Source organism: Oryctolagus cuniculus, chromosome 1 (genome assembly GCF_964237555.1).
Source record: "Oryctolagus cuniculus chromosome 1, mOryCun1.1, whole genome shotgun sequence".
In the NCBI taxonomy this organism is placed as follows: Eukaryota; Metazoa; Chordata; class Mammalia; order Lagomorpha; family Leporidae; genus Oryctolagus; species Oryctolagus cuniculus.
The window spans coordinates 69,525,616-69,541,680 of record NC_091432.1 but is presented as its reverse complement, the minus strand read 5'-3'; the positions used below and the strand labels follow the sequence as shown (position 1 = coordinate 69,541,680).

The window sequence follows — 16,065 nt, the reverse complement described above, 5'->3', positions numbered from 1 at the left end:
GCCCAGCTAATAGCTCCACCTGAGTCTGAGGTGGGTGATCTCATAGACAGCATAGCCAGTTGGTCGCCCTCCCCAGCCTGAGAGAAAAAGCATCCTAGGCTACCTAGATCCTCAACTGAAGTTCTGACTAGCTGTGGTTTGGCCCATCCAGAATCCCAGGCTAGCCTCTCTCTCTGCCTCTCCTCTCTCTGTGTAACTCCGACTTTCAAATACATAAAATAAATCTTTAAAAAAAAATCAGAATTGGGCAATGATTGAATTTATGTTATCAAGTAGAAATATAGGTAAATTCAATTTTTTTTTATTTGACAGAGTTATAAACAGTGAGAGAGAGAGACAGACAGAGACAGAGACAGAGAGAAAGGTCTTCCTTCCGTTGGTTCACTCCCCAAATGGCCACCACGGCTGGCACTACACCGACCTGAAGCCAGGGGCCAGGTGCTTCTTCATGGTCTCCCATGCGGGTGCAGGGCCCAAGCACTTGGGCCATCCTCCACTGCCCTCCCAGGCCACAGCAGAGAGCTGGACTGGAAGAGGAGCAGCTGGGACTAGAACTCGGCGCCCATGGGATGCCAGCACCGCAGGTGGAGGATTAACCGAGTGAGCCACGGCACCAGCCTGGTAAATTCAATTATTTTTATCTCCTTTAAAATATTCAAGTTTTTGAAACATTTACCTTCTTTATTTAGTCTTCATTTATCTCTGATTTTTAGAAAAAGTATTCCTATCATCTCTCCAGCTTAGCAGTTTTACTCTACTGGCTTTAGAATGATGAATGTCCATCATTCAACAATGATAAGTTTGAAACATGAAGGCAGTTTGAAGCTATAGTATGATGTCTTTTCTTCCTTTCCTCAAGTAGTACTTTAAAGCATTTTCTGGAAAGAAGAAATATTGTGCTCTGTACATACCAAGAAGAAGTACTCAGTTGAGAAAGTTGATAAAGGGCATTAAGGATACCCAGTCTCAGACTTTGTGGCACAGTGGGTTAAGCCTACTACATACCACATTGGAGCGCAGCTACGGAACTACTGTTTCTAATCCAATTTCCTGCTAATGCATCCTGAGATGGCTCAAGTTCTTGGACCCCTGCTACCCATTTGGGAGACCCAGGTGGAGTTCCAGGCTCTTGATTTCAGCCTGACCCAGCCCTCACTATTGTGGGCATTTGGAGATATTTATATCGTCATTCATTCATATTCTCTCTCCCTTTTCTCTCTCTCTTTATCTCTCTCTTTCCCCCCCACTTCAAGTAAATGAAAAAGACATTTGAGGGGGAAAAAAAAGATATTTAGTGTCAAAACTGTAATTTCAAATTGGAAAGCTTTGCTTTAAATTAAAGTCTGCGGGGAGGAGAGCAGGAGATCTTCAGACATGAGAGTTGTTTTTCCTTAATGGAACAGTAGCATATAAATGGAACAAGATCCTTCTGCTTCCCCTTTGGACTGCACTTGATAATTCTCAATGTAATTGGTAGATTATATCAAGTAATTGATGGAATAGAACAGTAGAATGTCTAAGCAGGAAAGAACTTTAGACAGAGTAGTCTGGTCTCCTTAATTTTTTAATGCTTGTGTAACAGGTCACAGAAATAAATAGCATGCCTTCACTAAGTTGAAAGTGATTTACATAGCTAGTAAATGGTAAAGGCAGAAAAAGAACCCGGAGTCTTTCATCTTTTCTGTTGACTGAACATATAAAACTCCATGTGTTTTAAGTATTGTCCCAGCAGTTCACAGCTAGGCTCTGTCATCAGATCAGGGCTTATTTCTTTGGCAAGTTTCTGATCCTCTCTGAGCATCCATTTCCCTTCTCCCAAATGCTGATTTCTGTGATTATTACTACAACTACTGCTGCCAGTGCCACTAATGCCACCACCATCATTACATCTAAAATTACCTGTGTTTTAATACTAGATTTTATTGAATAGAATTTCCATCCTAAAAAAAAAAAAAAAAAAAAAAAAAAAACTACTAGACACTGAAAACATAGCTTTGTGGACTTTCTTCATCCTGTAATACACAACTGTTTCCAGTTAATTTTTGCAAATCTGAGCTTCATTTTTACTTATATGGATAGGTTTTTGGTAGTTTTTTTTTTTTTTTAAGATTTATTTATTTATTTGAAAGTCAGAGTTACACAGAGAGGAGAGGCAGAGAGATAGAGAAAGGTCTTCCATCCAATGGTTCACTCCCTAGTTGGCCACAACAGCCAGAGCTGCACCAATCTGAAGCCAGGAGCCAGGAGCTTTTTCTGGGTCTCCCCATGTGGGTGCAGGGACCCAAGGACTTGTGCCATCTTCTACTGCTTTCCCAGGCCATAGCAGAGAGTTGGAAGAGGAGCAGCCGGTTCCCGAACTGGTGCCCACATAGGATGCCAGTACTGCAGGCCAGGGCTTTAACCCACTGTGCCACAGTGCTGCCCACCCCCCCTTTTTTAAAGATTTATTTAGGGGCCGGTGCTGTGGTGCAGCGGGTTAAAGCCCTGGCCTGAAGCACCAGCATCCCGTATGGGTGCTGGTTTGAGACCTGGCTGCTCAACTTCCGATCCAGCTCTCTGCTATGGCCTGGGAAAGCAGTGGAAAATGGCCCAAGTCCTTGGGCCCCTGCGCTCATATGGGAGACCTGGAGAAAACTCCTGGCTTCGGATTGGCGCAGCTCCGGCCATTGCGGCCATCGGGGGAGTGAACCACCGAGTGGAAGACCTCTCTCTCTGTCTCTACCTCTCTAACTCTTTCAAATAAATAAAATAAAAAAATAAAAACATCATAAAAAGATTTATTTATTTATTTATTTGAAAGAGTTATACAGAGAGGAGAGGCAGAGAGAGAGAGGGAAAGAGGGGGAGGAGGAGGATTGGTAGTAAGTTTTTAAAAAGATTTTTTGAAAGTCAGTTCCACAGAGGGACAGAGAAAGAGATCTGTCCACTGGCCACTCCTCAGATGGCCCCAATGGCTGGAGCTAGGCCCAGCCAAACCCAAGAGCCAAGAGCCTAGAGCCTCCTATAGGTCTCCCATGTGGATAGCAGGGGCCCAGGCACTTGGGCCATCCTCCACTGTCCTTCCCAGGCTACTGAGAGGGAGCTAGATTAGAAGTGGAGCAGCTAGAACACAAACCAGTGCCCATTTGGGAGACAGGCATTGCAGTCATTGACCTCACCCACTATGCCACAGTGCCAGCCCCTTAGTGGTTATTTTTTGAATTCAAGGTCCTTCAGAAAGTTTCTAAAATCTTTTAATCATATAAAAACTGTTAGGGGCATTGTAGCACAGCAGGTTAAGGTTCCATGTGTGAAGCCAGTGTCCCATTTGATTCCCAGCTGCTCCATTTCCAATCTAGCTCACTGCTGATTTGCCTGAGAAAGCACTGGAGGATGGCACAAGTGCTTGGTCCGCTGCAACCACATGTGCTCCTGTCTCACTCTCACTCTGCCTTTCAAGTAGATGAAAAGTAAACACTTTAAAAATGCTATTCTGTGGATATATTATTGTTATATATTATATTATATATATTATTGTTATATATTGATACATATTTCAGATGTTTTCAGTCTTTTGCTATTGTAAATCATGACTGCATATATCTATTTAATACTATTACAAGTAAATTTTATATATTAAGTTTGCACAGGGAAATATGGAATTGTTGGGTTGTAGCTTTTAACTAGTATATATTTTGAAAGATACTGCCAAAGACATTGATCTCACAGACTGTAGGGGAATAGGCTTTTTGTAGTTTTAATGTCAACTAGCTAACTGCAGTCCTATTGTATTGATCTTTCTCTGCTTGTACTTTTATTTTCTTCAGAATTTCTTATACCGAAGCAGTGGAAATCTTAAAGAAAGCATCCCAGAATTTTACCTTCACCCCAGAGGTACTAATGTGTGTGGGCATGGGGGCTGAAAATACAAGTATATTTATCTTTTCTATTCATGAAGACTCCTTCAAAATAACCTTTTTTCTTTTAAACCAATGTATAATTTTGCCTCATTTGTATATAGGTTTTGTTTCATGGTTATAGGACATTGTTGAAATACTTAATTTGGAAGTAAAATGGTATCAAGGTTAGGAAGGTGAAAATCCTAAAAAAGAAGTGAATCCTAAAACATCCAAAAATGAATGGTAAAAGAACATTACTGTGTCCACAGCAACAAAACAAATAACCCAGTTAAGAAATGGGCAGGGGCCGGTGCTGTAGCGTAGCAGGTAAAGCCATTGCCAGCAGTGTCAGCATCCCGTATGGGCGCCGGTTCGAGTCCTGGCTGCTCGACTTCCGATCCAGCTCTCTGCTATGGCCTGGGAAAGCAATGGAAGATGGCCCAAGTCCTTAGGCCCCTACACCCACGTGGGAGACCCAGAAGAAGCTCCTGGCTCTAGATTGGCACAGTTCCGGCCGTTGGGCCAATTAGGCGGTGAACCAGTGGATAGAAGACCAATCTCTCCTCTTTCTCTCTCTCTACTTAACTCTGACTTTCAAATAAATAAATAAATCTTAAAAAAGATAGTCATTTAAAATAAAAAGAGAGATGGGCAAAGGACTTCAACAGACATTTTTCAAAAGAAGAAATCCAAATGGCCAACAGACACATGAAAAGGATCACTAGCTGTCAGAGAGATACAATTCAAAACCACTGTGAGGTTTCACCTCACCCCAGTTAGAATGGCTTTTTTTTTTTTTTTTTTTTTTTTTTTTTTTTTTGTACAGGCAGAGTGGACAGTGAGAGAGAGAGACAGAGAGAAAGGTCTTCCTTTTGCCGTTGGTTCACCCTCCAATGGCTGCCACGGCCAGCACGCTGCGGCCAGCGCACCACGATGATCCGAAGGCAGGAGCCAGGTGCTTCTCCTGGTCTCCCATGGGGTGCAGGGCCCAAGCACTTGGGCCATCCTGCACTGCACTCCCAGGCCATAGCAGAGAGCTGGACAGGAAGAGGAGCTACCGGGACAGAATCCGGCGCCCCGACCGGGACTAGAACCCAGTGTGCCGGCACCGCTAGGTGGAGGATTAGCCTATGGAGCCACGACGCCGGCCCTAGAATGACTTTCATACAGAAATCAACAAAAAACAAATGCTGGCAAGAATATGGAGAAAAAGGAAATAGAAGAGTTATCTACACCCCCATGTTTATTGCAGCTCAATTCACAGTAGCTAAGACATGGAACCAACCTAAATGCCCATCAACTGAAGAAGAAATTATGGGATATGGACTCTATGGAATACTGCACAGCAGTACAAAAAAAAATGAAATCCGGTCATTTGCAACAAAATGGATGAATCTGGAAAACATCATACTTAGTAAAATAAGCCGACCACATATGTTCTCCCTGATCTGCAAGAACGAATAGAACACCTAAAACAAAAGCTGTAGAAGTGAAATTGACACTTCGAGAAGGAATGACTTGAGCTACCCTTGTCTTGACTGTCGAGGAAAGTTTCATTTTTTTTCTTCATGCGATTTGTTAAACTCATTACTTAACATAGAGTTAATCGTATGCATATAAAATCAATTGAGGATGGATCTCAGTAAAAAAAAATAAGAGTCGGAATAAGAGGAGGAAGAGGAAGTTTGTAACTGTAAAGCTGTATAGATCTGCATACATTCCTATGGACTTCTAAAAGTACAGTTTAAAAACTTGTCAGGGGATTGGTGCCATGGCACAGAGTAGATTAATCCTCCTCCTGTGGTGCCAGCATCACATATGGGCACTGGTTCTAGTCCCGGCTGCTCCTTTTCCAGTCCAGCTCTCTGCTGTGGCCTGGGAAAGCAGTGGAAGATGGCCCAAATGCTTGGGCCCCTGTACCCACATGGGAGACCAGGAAGAGGCTCCTGGCTCCTGGCTTCAGATAGGCACAATTCCGGCCAATGTGGCCATTTGGGGAGTAAGCCAATGGAAGGAAAACCTTTCTCTCTGTCTCTCCTTCTCACTGTCTGTAACTCTACCTCTCAAACAAATAAATAAAATCTTAAAAAAAACTTGTCATGAGACCCCAAATCCCATTAAGCTGGGTGCTAAAAATGCCGTCTTAATTGTTAAAGTGATCATATTAAGTGTTAAGGTGAACATATAGGTAGGATTAAGAGTTAAAGTGATCATATAAATAGGATCAAGTGTCTGGTAATAATAATAGGTAGAATTAAAAAAGGAAAGAATGTTCCAAAATAGGAGGCAGTCCACACAGCAAACTCATGTAATGACAATCGCTTTAAGTAGCACTCTGACCTCAGAATCAGCCTTTAAGGCTTTCTGGTCTGTCTGAAAAGCCTGTGAGATCATTTCAGGCATGGAAAGCCAAGACACTGTGGCAGAAACTGTTCTCCATGAAGGATCTCTGTGAGTGAAACCCCAGCAGAAAGAAGTGGCCATCGAAGAAGGAGGTCCTTTTCTGTAAAGGGAGGAGAGAACTTCCACTTTGCTTATGGCCTTGTCTAAATACTGACAGAGTTTGTGGATTCAAAAGGCTTTCATAGCCTAGGAGCTCATGTCAAGAGCCTCAGGTGATCACTGACATCATACATAAGATTGTTAATTGTTAAATTAACAACAGGAGTCACTGTGCACTAACTTCACATGCAGGACTTCTATCCTCAATGAGTTGTATTATGAGAGTTAACTGTAAAAGTAGTTCTCAGACTGTGTGTGTGTGTGTGTGCATGTGTGTGCAAATAGTTGAAATCCTTACTTAGTATAGATTTGGTCTTATGTGTACCAAGTTAATTGAAAATCTTGAGAAAGGGACTGGGAAGGGGAGAAGGAGGAGGAAGGATGGGAGTGTGGGTGGGAGGCTGGGTATGGTAGGAAGAATCACTATACTCCTAAAATATATTTATGAAATTTCTATTTCATAAGTATATTCTGTGAAATATTACTGTGGAAGGCTGGGCATTTGAGCAAGTAGTTAAGCTGCTGTTTAGGATGCCCCCATCCCATTTCACAGTTCCCAGATTTGAGTTCCTCTCCTGATTCCAACTTCCTGCTAATGCACATCCTGGGATACAGTGGTGAAGACTCAAGTATTTGGGTCCCTACCACCCACATGGGAATCCTGGATTAAGTTCACAGCTCCCAGCTTGGCCATTGTGGATATTCAGGGAATGAACCAGCAGATGGGAGCTCTCTGTGTCTCCCTCCATTTCTGTCTTTCTGTTTCTCAAATTAAATTTTAAAAAGAATATTACTGTGGTAATCAACTGATTGAGTATTTCCCAGAATATATTCTGAATGATATTAAAAAGTTACAAGAAGGTTATATTCTCAAATAAGCTTTGGTAACATATTAAGCAGGTTTCTTTTCACTTGAACAATATAGAGCCTTTAATTTGGGGAAATAAATTTTTAAAGATTTGTATATTAATTTGAAAGACTTACACAGAGAGAGAAGGAGAGACAGAAAGAGGTCTTCCATCTGCGGGTTCACTCCTCAATTGGCTGCAATGGCCTGAGCACCACAGATCAGGAGCCAGGAGCTTCATTGGGGTCTCCCACATGGGTACAGGGGCCCAAGGACTCAGGCCATCCAGAGAGCTGGATCAGAAGGGGAGCAGCTGGGACTAGAACCGGCACCCACATGGGATGCTGGCACTGCAGCCAGCGGCTTTACCCGCTAAGCCACACCGCCAGCCCCTAGGGACAAAAAAATTTAAGAATTCCTTTTCTTAGAATTTTACAACATTTAGTAGACAAAATAAATGTTACTATGTTCAAAGTATATAATGTGACAATTTTATATATGTATATATTGTGCGGTGATTGTTAAAATCAAATTAATTACCCCAGGCCAGTGCTGTGGTGTACATAGTAGATTAAGCCTCTGTCTGTGACACCTTCATCCCATATGGGCGCTGGTTCTATTTCCAGCTACTTCACTTCCAATCCAGCTTTTTGCTATGGCCTGGGAAAGCAGTGGAAGATGGCCCCAGTGCTTGGGCCCCTGCACTCACCTGAGAGACGCGGAAGAAGCTCCTGGCTTCTGGCAATGGATGGCTTCACTCCGGCCATTGCAGCCATTTGGAGAGTGAACCAGTGGATGGAAAATCTCTCTCTGTGTCTGTAACTCTGCCTCTTCAAGAAGATAAATAAATCTTTTGAAAAAATAAATTAATTACCATGTCCATTAGCACCCATGTTGTACATTAGCTTCCAAGAACTTGTTCGTCTTATAACTGAAAGTGTGTGCCCTTTGATCAGCATCTCTCCTCCTCCCCACCCACTAGCACCTGGCAACCACTGTTCTGCTCTTCTTCTGCAGAGGCTTTTTGTCTTATCAGGAAGGCTGGGTCCAGATAGGCTGTATGATTTATGAGTGGGTGTGTAGTTGGTGATAGAACAAGTCTCTTCATTCCTATCACAGTCCTTTTCTCCTATAATTAAGATACAACCAGACAAGTGTGATTTGGAAGATAATGATAAGAGTATCAACATTTCTCTTCAGACTCTTTTCCTAACACCAATTCTGTCCCCAAGTATTAACAGTCACCTGTGTGTTTTGTATTTATAATGAGCTCTTTATGTAGTTTTTCATTCACTGTTTGTCTCCTACCCTGAAAGTGTCATGAAATCAGGTATTATAGCTTTTTCTTACCATCATATCCAGTACTTAGCCTGGTTCCTAGAATTTAATAGGCACATTAGTATTTGCTAAATAAATAAACAGTGTTATTAAATATTTATCAACGATCATCTGAGATATGAATTGACTCTTATTTGAAAAGATTCACTGAGAGAAGCCAGCTAGCCAAAGATAAGCTCAATGCTAGGATAACATTATCTTCCGTCATTTAATTTCCTGAGACTTAGGAGCAGTAACGTGGAAGACGCTCTAGGCGATATTAATAACCACGGTGATTCTGGAAAGGGGGCCTTGTTTTCCCACAGGTGCTGATCGTCTGCTGAACACTGCTCTCTGAGCTGGGGACAGAAAGCATGGTGTTTACTGGTTTCAGCTTTCATCTTCCCAGGCCTGTGGCTGTTCATGTTAACAAATCTCTCCAGTTTAGTCAGCTGTGTAACCTCAGCAGCCAGCTCCACACATTGTTGAGCCTCAGGGAGAACAAGCCCTTGGAACTGATTCAGATTGTTTTTGGGTGCTTAATTGAGTATTTCTGCTCTGTCTTCTCTTTTTGGTCATTTCTTTTTCCTCATTACAGTGGGGTGCAGATCTGCAAACTGAACATGAGAAGTACCTGGTGGAGCACTGTGGCAACATTCCTGTCTTCATCATCAATTACCCGTTGGCACTCAAACCTTTCTACATGAGGGACAATGAAGATGGCCCTCAGCACACAGTAAGAGCCATCACCACAGAGTCCGGGTTTTCCCCTCGGCCTAATTTGATTTGGCCTTTGGCATGTATTCTTACTTTATGTCCATCACCCTTTCTGTCTCTGAAAATGACAAAGCTGTTTAAAGGCATGTGTTGAAAAGCATTCCCAAGATAGATCCCAGGGTTCTATAAACATGCTTCCTCATTTGCATCCCCAGGTGTCCTTCTTAGATGAGCAGATGCAAGTGTAGGTTTTTGTGGTGGTTGTTTAGTTAACTGAGAGGAAGTGACCTAGAACACAGGATAGCAGTACCAGGTTCCTATCCAGTTCAGTACTCCTGTGAGGGAAAGTACACTGGGCAGCACATGATGGCCGTGCTATACTCAGGCAGAGGAAGAGCTCTAGGTTTTTGTTGTTGTTGTTGTTATTGTTTTTGTTTTTTATAATGATGGCAGCGTGGCATACAGGGAAGTCTGGTGACTTTAAACTCAAGTGCTCTTGGATTGTAGTCCCATGTCTCTCTGTTGTAAACTATGTAATCTTACATAAACTACATAATCTCATTGAGTCTTAGTTTCCTGATGTGTAAATATGAATTATATTTTTGAGTTTTGAGGATTAAATTGGGTAATGTGGGATCAGTGTTGTGGCATAGCAGGTAAAGCCACCACCTGTGACACCGGCATCCCATGTGGATGCCGATTCAAGTCCCAACTGCTCCACTCCCAGTCCATCTCCATGCTTGTGTTCTGGAAAAGCAGCAGAGAATGGCCCAAGTTCTTCGGCCCCTGATGTCACGTAGGAGATCGGGGTGAAGCTCCTGGCTTCTGCCTGGCCCAGCCCTGGCCATTGCAGCCATTTGATTTGGGGAGTGAACCAGCAGATGGAAGATCTCTTTGTCTTGTCTCTCCTTGTCTCTCTCTCTCTCTCTCTTTTTTTCTCTCTCTCACTCACTCACTTTCAAACAAATAAATCTTAAAAAAAAAAAATTAGGTATGAAAAATACCTAGCATAGTGTTTAGGGTGGTAGGTAAAATAGGTGTGAAGTTGTCACTTATTACATTCTAGATTTTTATGAAATCTTTATCATAATAAAGCACAACAGTATCATAATATTTGTATGATACTATATCATAACATACTATAAGATTCTTTAAAAGTCAAGTTTCTTGTAATCTGTTTTTGTTTTTTTTTTTTTTTTTTTTTTTTATTTGACAGGTAGAGTTATAGACAGTGAGAGAGAGAAAGACAGAAAGGTCTTCCTTCCATTGGTTCACCCCCCAAATGGCTGCTACGGCCGGCACTGTGCCGATCCTAAGTCTGGAGCCAGGTGCTTCTTTCTGGTCTCCCATGCGAGTGCAAGGGCCCAAACACTTGGGCCATCCTCCACTGCCTTCCTGGGCCACAGCAGAGAGCTGGACTGGAAGAGGAGCAACCGGGACTAGAACCCGGCGCCCATATGGGATGCCAGTGCCACAGGCGGAGGATTAACCAAGTGAGCCATGGCACCGGCCTGTAATCTGTTCTCACAAATACTTCTACCTTTAGCAATAATAGTAGGCTGGCATTTGGCGCAGTCTGTCACTGTAGTCTCACACCTGAAAGCATTATAATGGGACTTTATGTGCCTCCATACACAGGACTGCAGTAGTTATTTGTGTATCCTATAGATTTCTAAGGACTTGTTGCCAATTGGTTTCTTCTCATTTCAGTCTTCTGATTGCCTTAACTAAATAGCTTGATAGTTAAAGCAACTAAGATAAAAGTGAATATAGATGCCCCCTAAGTGTTCTGGGAGAGTATTAGTGAAGTATAGCAAAGGAAAGAAATTCACGGAGTTGGGAAATGGGGGAAACTGAATTTGCAAGATTAAAAGAAAATCTGCTTAATTAAGAAGGTATGTAGAGGTTGGTCAGGGATGAAGATGCCTGCGTCCCATTAGGGCTACTTGGGTTCCAGTTCTGTCTCACTCTAATTTTGCTTTCCTGCTAATGTGTACCCTGCTAGAGACCAGTTGATTGCTCAAGTCATAGGATTCCTGTCACTCATTGGCAAGACCCAAATTGAGTACCAGACTACTGGCTTCAGCATGGCCCATCCCTGGCTATTTTAGGTATTTGAGGTGTGAACCAATAGATGAAAGATCGGAATCCCAATTTCCTCGCCTTTCAAATAAATAAAAATAAATCTTTTTTTTTTTTTTCCACAGGCAGAGTGGATAGTGAGAGAGAGAGACAGAGAGAAAGGTCTTCCTTTGCCATTGGTTCACCCTCCAATGGCCGCCGCGGCCGGCGCACCGTGCTGATCCGAAGGCAGGAGCCAGGTGCTTCTCCTGGTCTCCCATGTAGTGCAGGGCCTGAGTACTTGGGCCATCCTCCACTGCACTCCCTGGCCACAGCAGAGAGCTGGCCTGGAAGAGGGACAACCGGGACAGAATCCGGCGCCCTGACCGGGACTAGAACCCGGTGTGCCAGCGCTGCAAGGCAGAGGATTAGCCTGGTGAGCCGTGGCACTGGCCAAAAATAAATCTTAAAAAAAAATGTTAAAGGTTGTAGGGGAAGACATGGAAGAAAAGATTAACATAGTAAACCAAATTTTTAAAGTTGTGAGTTGTCATCTGAGTATTAAGTATAAAATAATGACCTGTTTTTTAACTTTTATTTAATAAATATAAATTTCCAAAGTATAGCTTTTGGATTACAATGGCTTCCCCCACCCCCATAACTTCCCTCCCACCCACAACCCTCCCATCTCCCACTCCCTCTCCCATCCCAATCACATCAAAATTCATTTTCAATTATCTTTATGTACAGAAGATCAATTTAGTATATATTAGGTAAAGATTTCAACAGTTTGCACCCACACAGACACACAAAGTGTAAAATACTGTTTGAGTACTAGTTATACCATTAATTCACATTGTACAACACATTAAGGACGAAGATTCTACATGGGGAGTAAGTACACAGTGACTCCTGTTGTTGATTTAACAATTGACACTCTTGTTTATGGTGTCAGTAATCACCCTAGGCTCTTGTCATGAGTTGCCAAGGCTATGGAAGCCTTTTGAGTTCGCCCACTCTGATCTTATTTAGATAAGGTCATAGTCAAAGTGGAAGTTCTCTCCTCCCTTCAGAGAAAGGTACCTCCTTCTTTGATGGCCCGTTCTTTCCATTGAGATCTCACTCACAGATATTTTTCATTTAGGAATAATGACCTTTTTTTAAGCTTTTTATTTATTTGTTGGAAAGAGTTATATAGAGAGAGAAGGAAAGGCAGAGAAAGAGCGAGATCTTCCATCCTCTGATTTACTCCCCAGTTGGCTGCAACAGCCAGAGCTGCACCAATCCAAAAACCAGAAGCCAGGTGCTTCTTCCAGGTCTCCCATGCAGATGCAGGGGCCCAAGGACTTGGGTCCTCTTCTTACTGCTTTCCCAGGCCATAGCAGAGAGCTGAATCGGAAGTGGAGCAGCCAGGACCCAAACCGGCGTCCATATGGGATGCTGGCACTACAGGTAGCGGCTTTACCTGCTATGCCACAGCGCCAGCCCCAGATAATGACTATTGAGTACATACCTGGTGCTGCTAGACCTGTTTCTCCCTTGTGTTACACAGGAGACTGTTGCATCCCAGTCACTTGTGCAGGATCACACAACTAAGATGTAGCGGCAGCAGTATGGCACGTTTAGTGGCTTTGCTAGAACCTTGATCTTCTGGAATAGTGTTTATGTAGGGTGGAAAAAAAAAAAAAAAAAGATGAGCTTATAGCCAGGAGACTTCAATTTTGATCTGGTATCCACCAGTAATCTTTCTGAGCCTCATTGTTCTCAGGAGATCATAGTTAATCTCATTTGCTAACAGGGAAATACAAATTAAAAACATAGAAAGATGCCACTACTTTACCAACTAGAATGGCTAAAATGAAAAGTGATGCCAATTGTCAGTGGCAGTATTAGGAAATGAAACACATGAACTGGTACAGTCCCTTTGGAAACTTTTTGGCAGAATCTACTAAAGCTGAATACATGCATATTCTATGATTCAGCCATTTCTCTGGAAACTGTATATGTGAGAGTGCTTCAAAAATATCATGGAAGTTGGACATAAAAGATAAGTTGACTTTGATGCAAAAATTTTTAGAAATCCATACATAAGAAGAATCCTCCAAATTTCATAGAACATACCTATTGTGAAAAAACTGAATTTTCTTGCCATGTAGTAATATAGGTTAGGAAAGAGTTTCCTTTTGGTAGGGATGGTAACCGAAGGAGAACATGAGAACTTTTCTGGGTTTTGATACCATTTCGGTTCTTGATCTGGGTGGTGATTCCTAGTGTGTTCAGTTTGTGAAAACATGTAGCACTATATAGTTGTTATTTGCACATTTGTTATACATTAATAAAAATCATCCCAGTGATCAGATGAACTAATATTTGTTGAATTTCTTTGAAGATTAAAACATTATAAAAATATTAGAGAAAGATGGGAGGTAGATTACTGGGGTGATAAAGATGACCAGTTTGGTGGGAGCAAACTGGAGTGGTTGAATGCCACAGATTTCTTGGCCTTTATTCAATAAGCCAATATAGAGGAATCACTTATCTTTGTAGATGATGTCAGGATGAAAAGATTGACCTGATAAGTACCATACAGGATAGATTGGGGAAAGAGAGAATTCAAGATGAGTAAGATAGTTAAGGAGCTCTTGCTTATGATGAGGAAATGGGGAGATGAAATATTAGCTAAGGCCGGTGCCACAGCTCACTAGGCTAATCCTCCGCCTTGTGGCGCTGGCACACCGGGTTCTAGTCCAGGTCAGGGCGCCGGATTCTGTCCCGGTTGTCCCTCTTCCAGGCCAGCTCTCTGCTGTGGCCAGGGAGTGCAGTGGAGGATGGCCCAAGTGCTTGGGCCCTGCACCCCATGGGAGACCAGGAGAAGTAGCTGGCTCCTGCCACTGGGTCAGCACGGTGCGCCAGCCGCAGTGCGCCAGCCGCGGCGGCCATTGGAGGGTGAACCAACAGCAAAGGAAGACCTTTCTTTCTGTCTGTCTCTCTCACTGTCCACTCTGCCTGTCAAAAAAAAAAAAAAATTTAAAAAAAATTAAGAAATATTAGCAAAGGTCACAGCAATGAAAATGGAGAAACAGAAGTGAAACGCAAACATTCCTGAAGAATATTTAGTGATCTGTGAAATAAATTAGAAGTGGAAGATAAGAGAGAGAGGTATCTCAGGTGATTTCCAAAGGTGAGATTTTAATTACAGGGACAGTGTTGTTTACAGAAATATCTTCCTCTCTCTAGTGGTGGAACTTATATGTGAACCTTTATGTAGATTCCCAGTTGATATTTTCTTCTGGCTTATGTGAAATTTAGAGCTTCCGAAGGAAGGAAGAAATGTAGTAAATCTGTCTTGGCCCTAAGGGAAGGGGAGTTTTGTTTTGGAGAACAAGGTGAGAATTCCATTCTTTTGAAGCCATTAATAACTTTGTAAGCTCTAAAACTTTTTCCTCTTTCAGGCAGCAGAAGTTATCATGATAACTTATCAAGATGCAGGCCATCTGCTGTGTCTGGAAGGCTCTCTTTCCTACTTGCACCTACTTGTTTTCAGCAGCCAAGTACAATCTATATCAGCAATAAGAGCAAAAGTTCATAGAGGCTGAGACCACAAACATGTTTCCTATGGTTTGTGGAACATTTGATTTCTCTGATAACAGTATGTGATGTTTCTCCATCATGAGTAGCAGCCTGTGAGAAACCAAGTACGGAGGCATCCAATTTGTGTTTTTCATCAATATTCTGAGATAGGTGGGAGGAGAAATGGCAGAGGGAAGGACATTAAAGTTTTTTATATTTTCCTTTCTTTGAACTTAGTGTAGAAAATGTTATGTAGTAAAGGCCTTGTTCCTATCCAGCATATTTGTTTTTTTAATTCAAGTTCTGGGTTTTATTTTCAGTACATTGATTGGAATCAAAGGGTCAGAGTCAGAAGGGAGTAGCATAAATAGAAACCAGGGTTTGTTCAGCTTGAATACCAACAGAAACTATTTCTAGTCAGCATGCCGCTGCAGCTGTGTGACCTAAGCAGAATCAAAACTCATACCCAGTCCATGGAAAATGTGCCAGGAAACACTGTGGGCCTAAAAGCTAGGTTTTGTGTAATGCTAGGGGAGTTAGGGGAAGGTATGTGGAAGCTGTCTGTAGCCTTCCTTGTTTTCTGTGCAGGAAAGTCAAAGGACAGCAGAGCTAAAGTCCTTCCACTTACTTCAAGTCTCCCAAAAACCATTGAAACACAGTAGAGATTTTTTAGTTTAAAAAGTCTCCATGTTTGATCTACTCTAAAGAAGACTTTTCACACTGCAGCTCATATATTTCCTGTTGATAGATTTAGCTCTGGTCCCTGTTTAATATGTAGTTCATCAATCCCAGTAAACACCAGGCCTACAGGTACTTAGTGCAGATTTGCTGGTCCTGCCTCGCTTTCTCTTTGAACCCTGCCTTTTTCCATAAAGTACACACGATTGTTGATCCAGACGAACTTTTAATATTTCAAGCACATGCTGATTTTTGGCTGTGATTTAAACAGGTTCCAAGAAAAACACTGACATAGATTAAATTACTTGGGTGATTCCTGTGCCATTACTTACCATGTTGTGTAGAAATAGCCTTGGATGAAACTTACAAACAAGAGTAAATAAGTATGCTTTTAGTCATCTAATTAAAACATACAAATACTTCCTAGAGGGAAATTTAGAAGCTTGCACTTGTATTCCCCAGGGGCAAAGATGATGGACTGTGGCTCAAGACGTG

The 16,065-nt window shown here is 42.2% G+C and overlaps 1 protein-coding gene across 8 annotated transcripts in view; it reads left to right on the top strand.

The window, feature by feature from the left end:
• The window catches only part of NARS2 (asparaginyl-tRNA synthetase 2, mitochondrial), a 149,118-nt gene that overhangs the window by 117,817 nt on the left and 15,236 nt on the right, over positions 1-16,065 (top strand). For 6 of the 8 annotated variants that reach the window (XM_070075945.1, XM_002708668.5, XM_070075951.1 and 3 more), the window contains 2 exons: positions 3,807-3,873; positions 9,143-9,280. In XM_070075945.1, the coding sequence (XP_069932046.1) occupies positions 3,807-3,873; positions 9,143-9,280 (205 nt within the window). The remainder of the gene's footprint in view (positions 1-3,806; positions 3,874-9,142; positions 9,281-16,065) is intronic. The other 2 variants (XM_017344379.3, XM_070075959.1) reach the window with 1 other exon arrangement.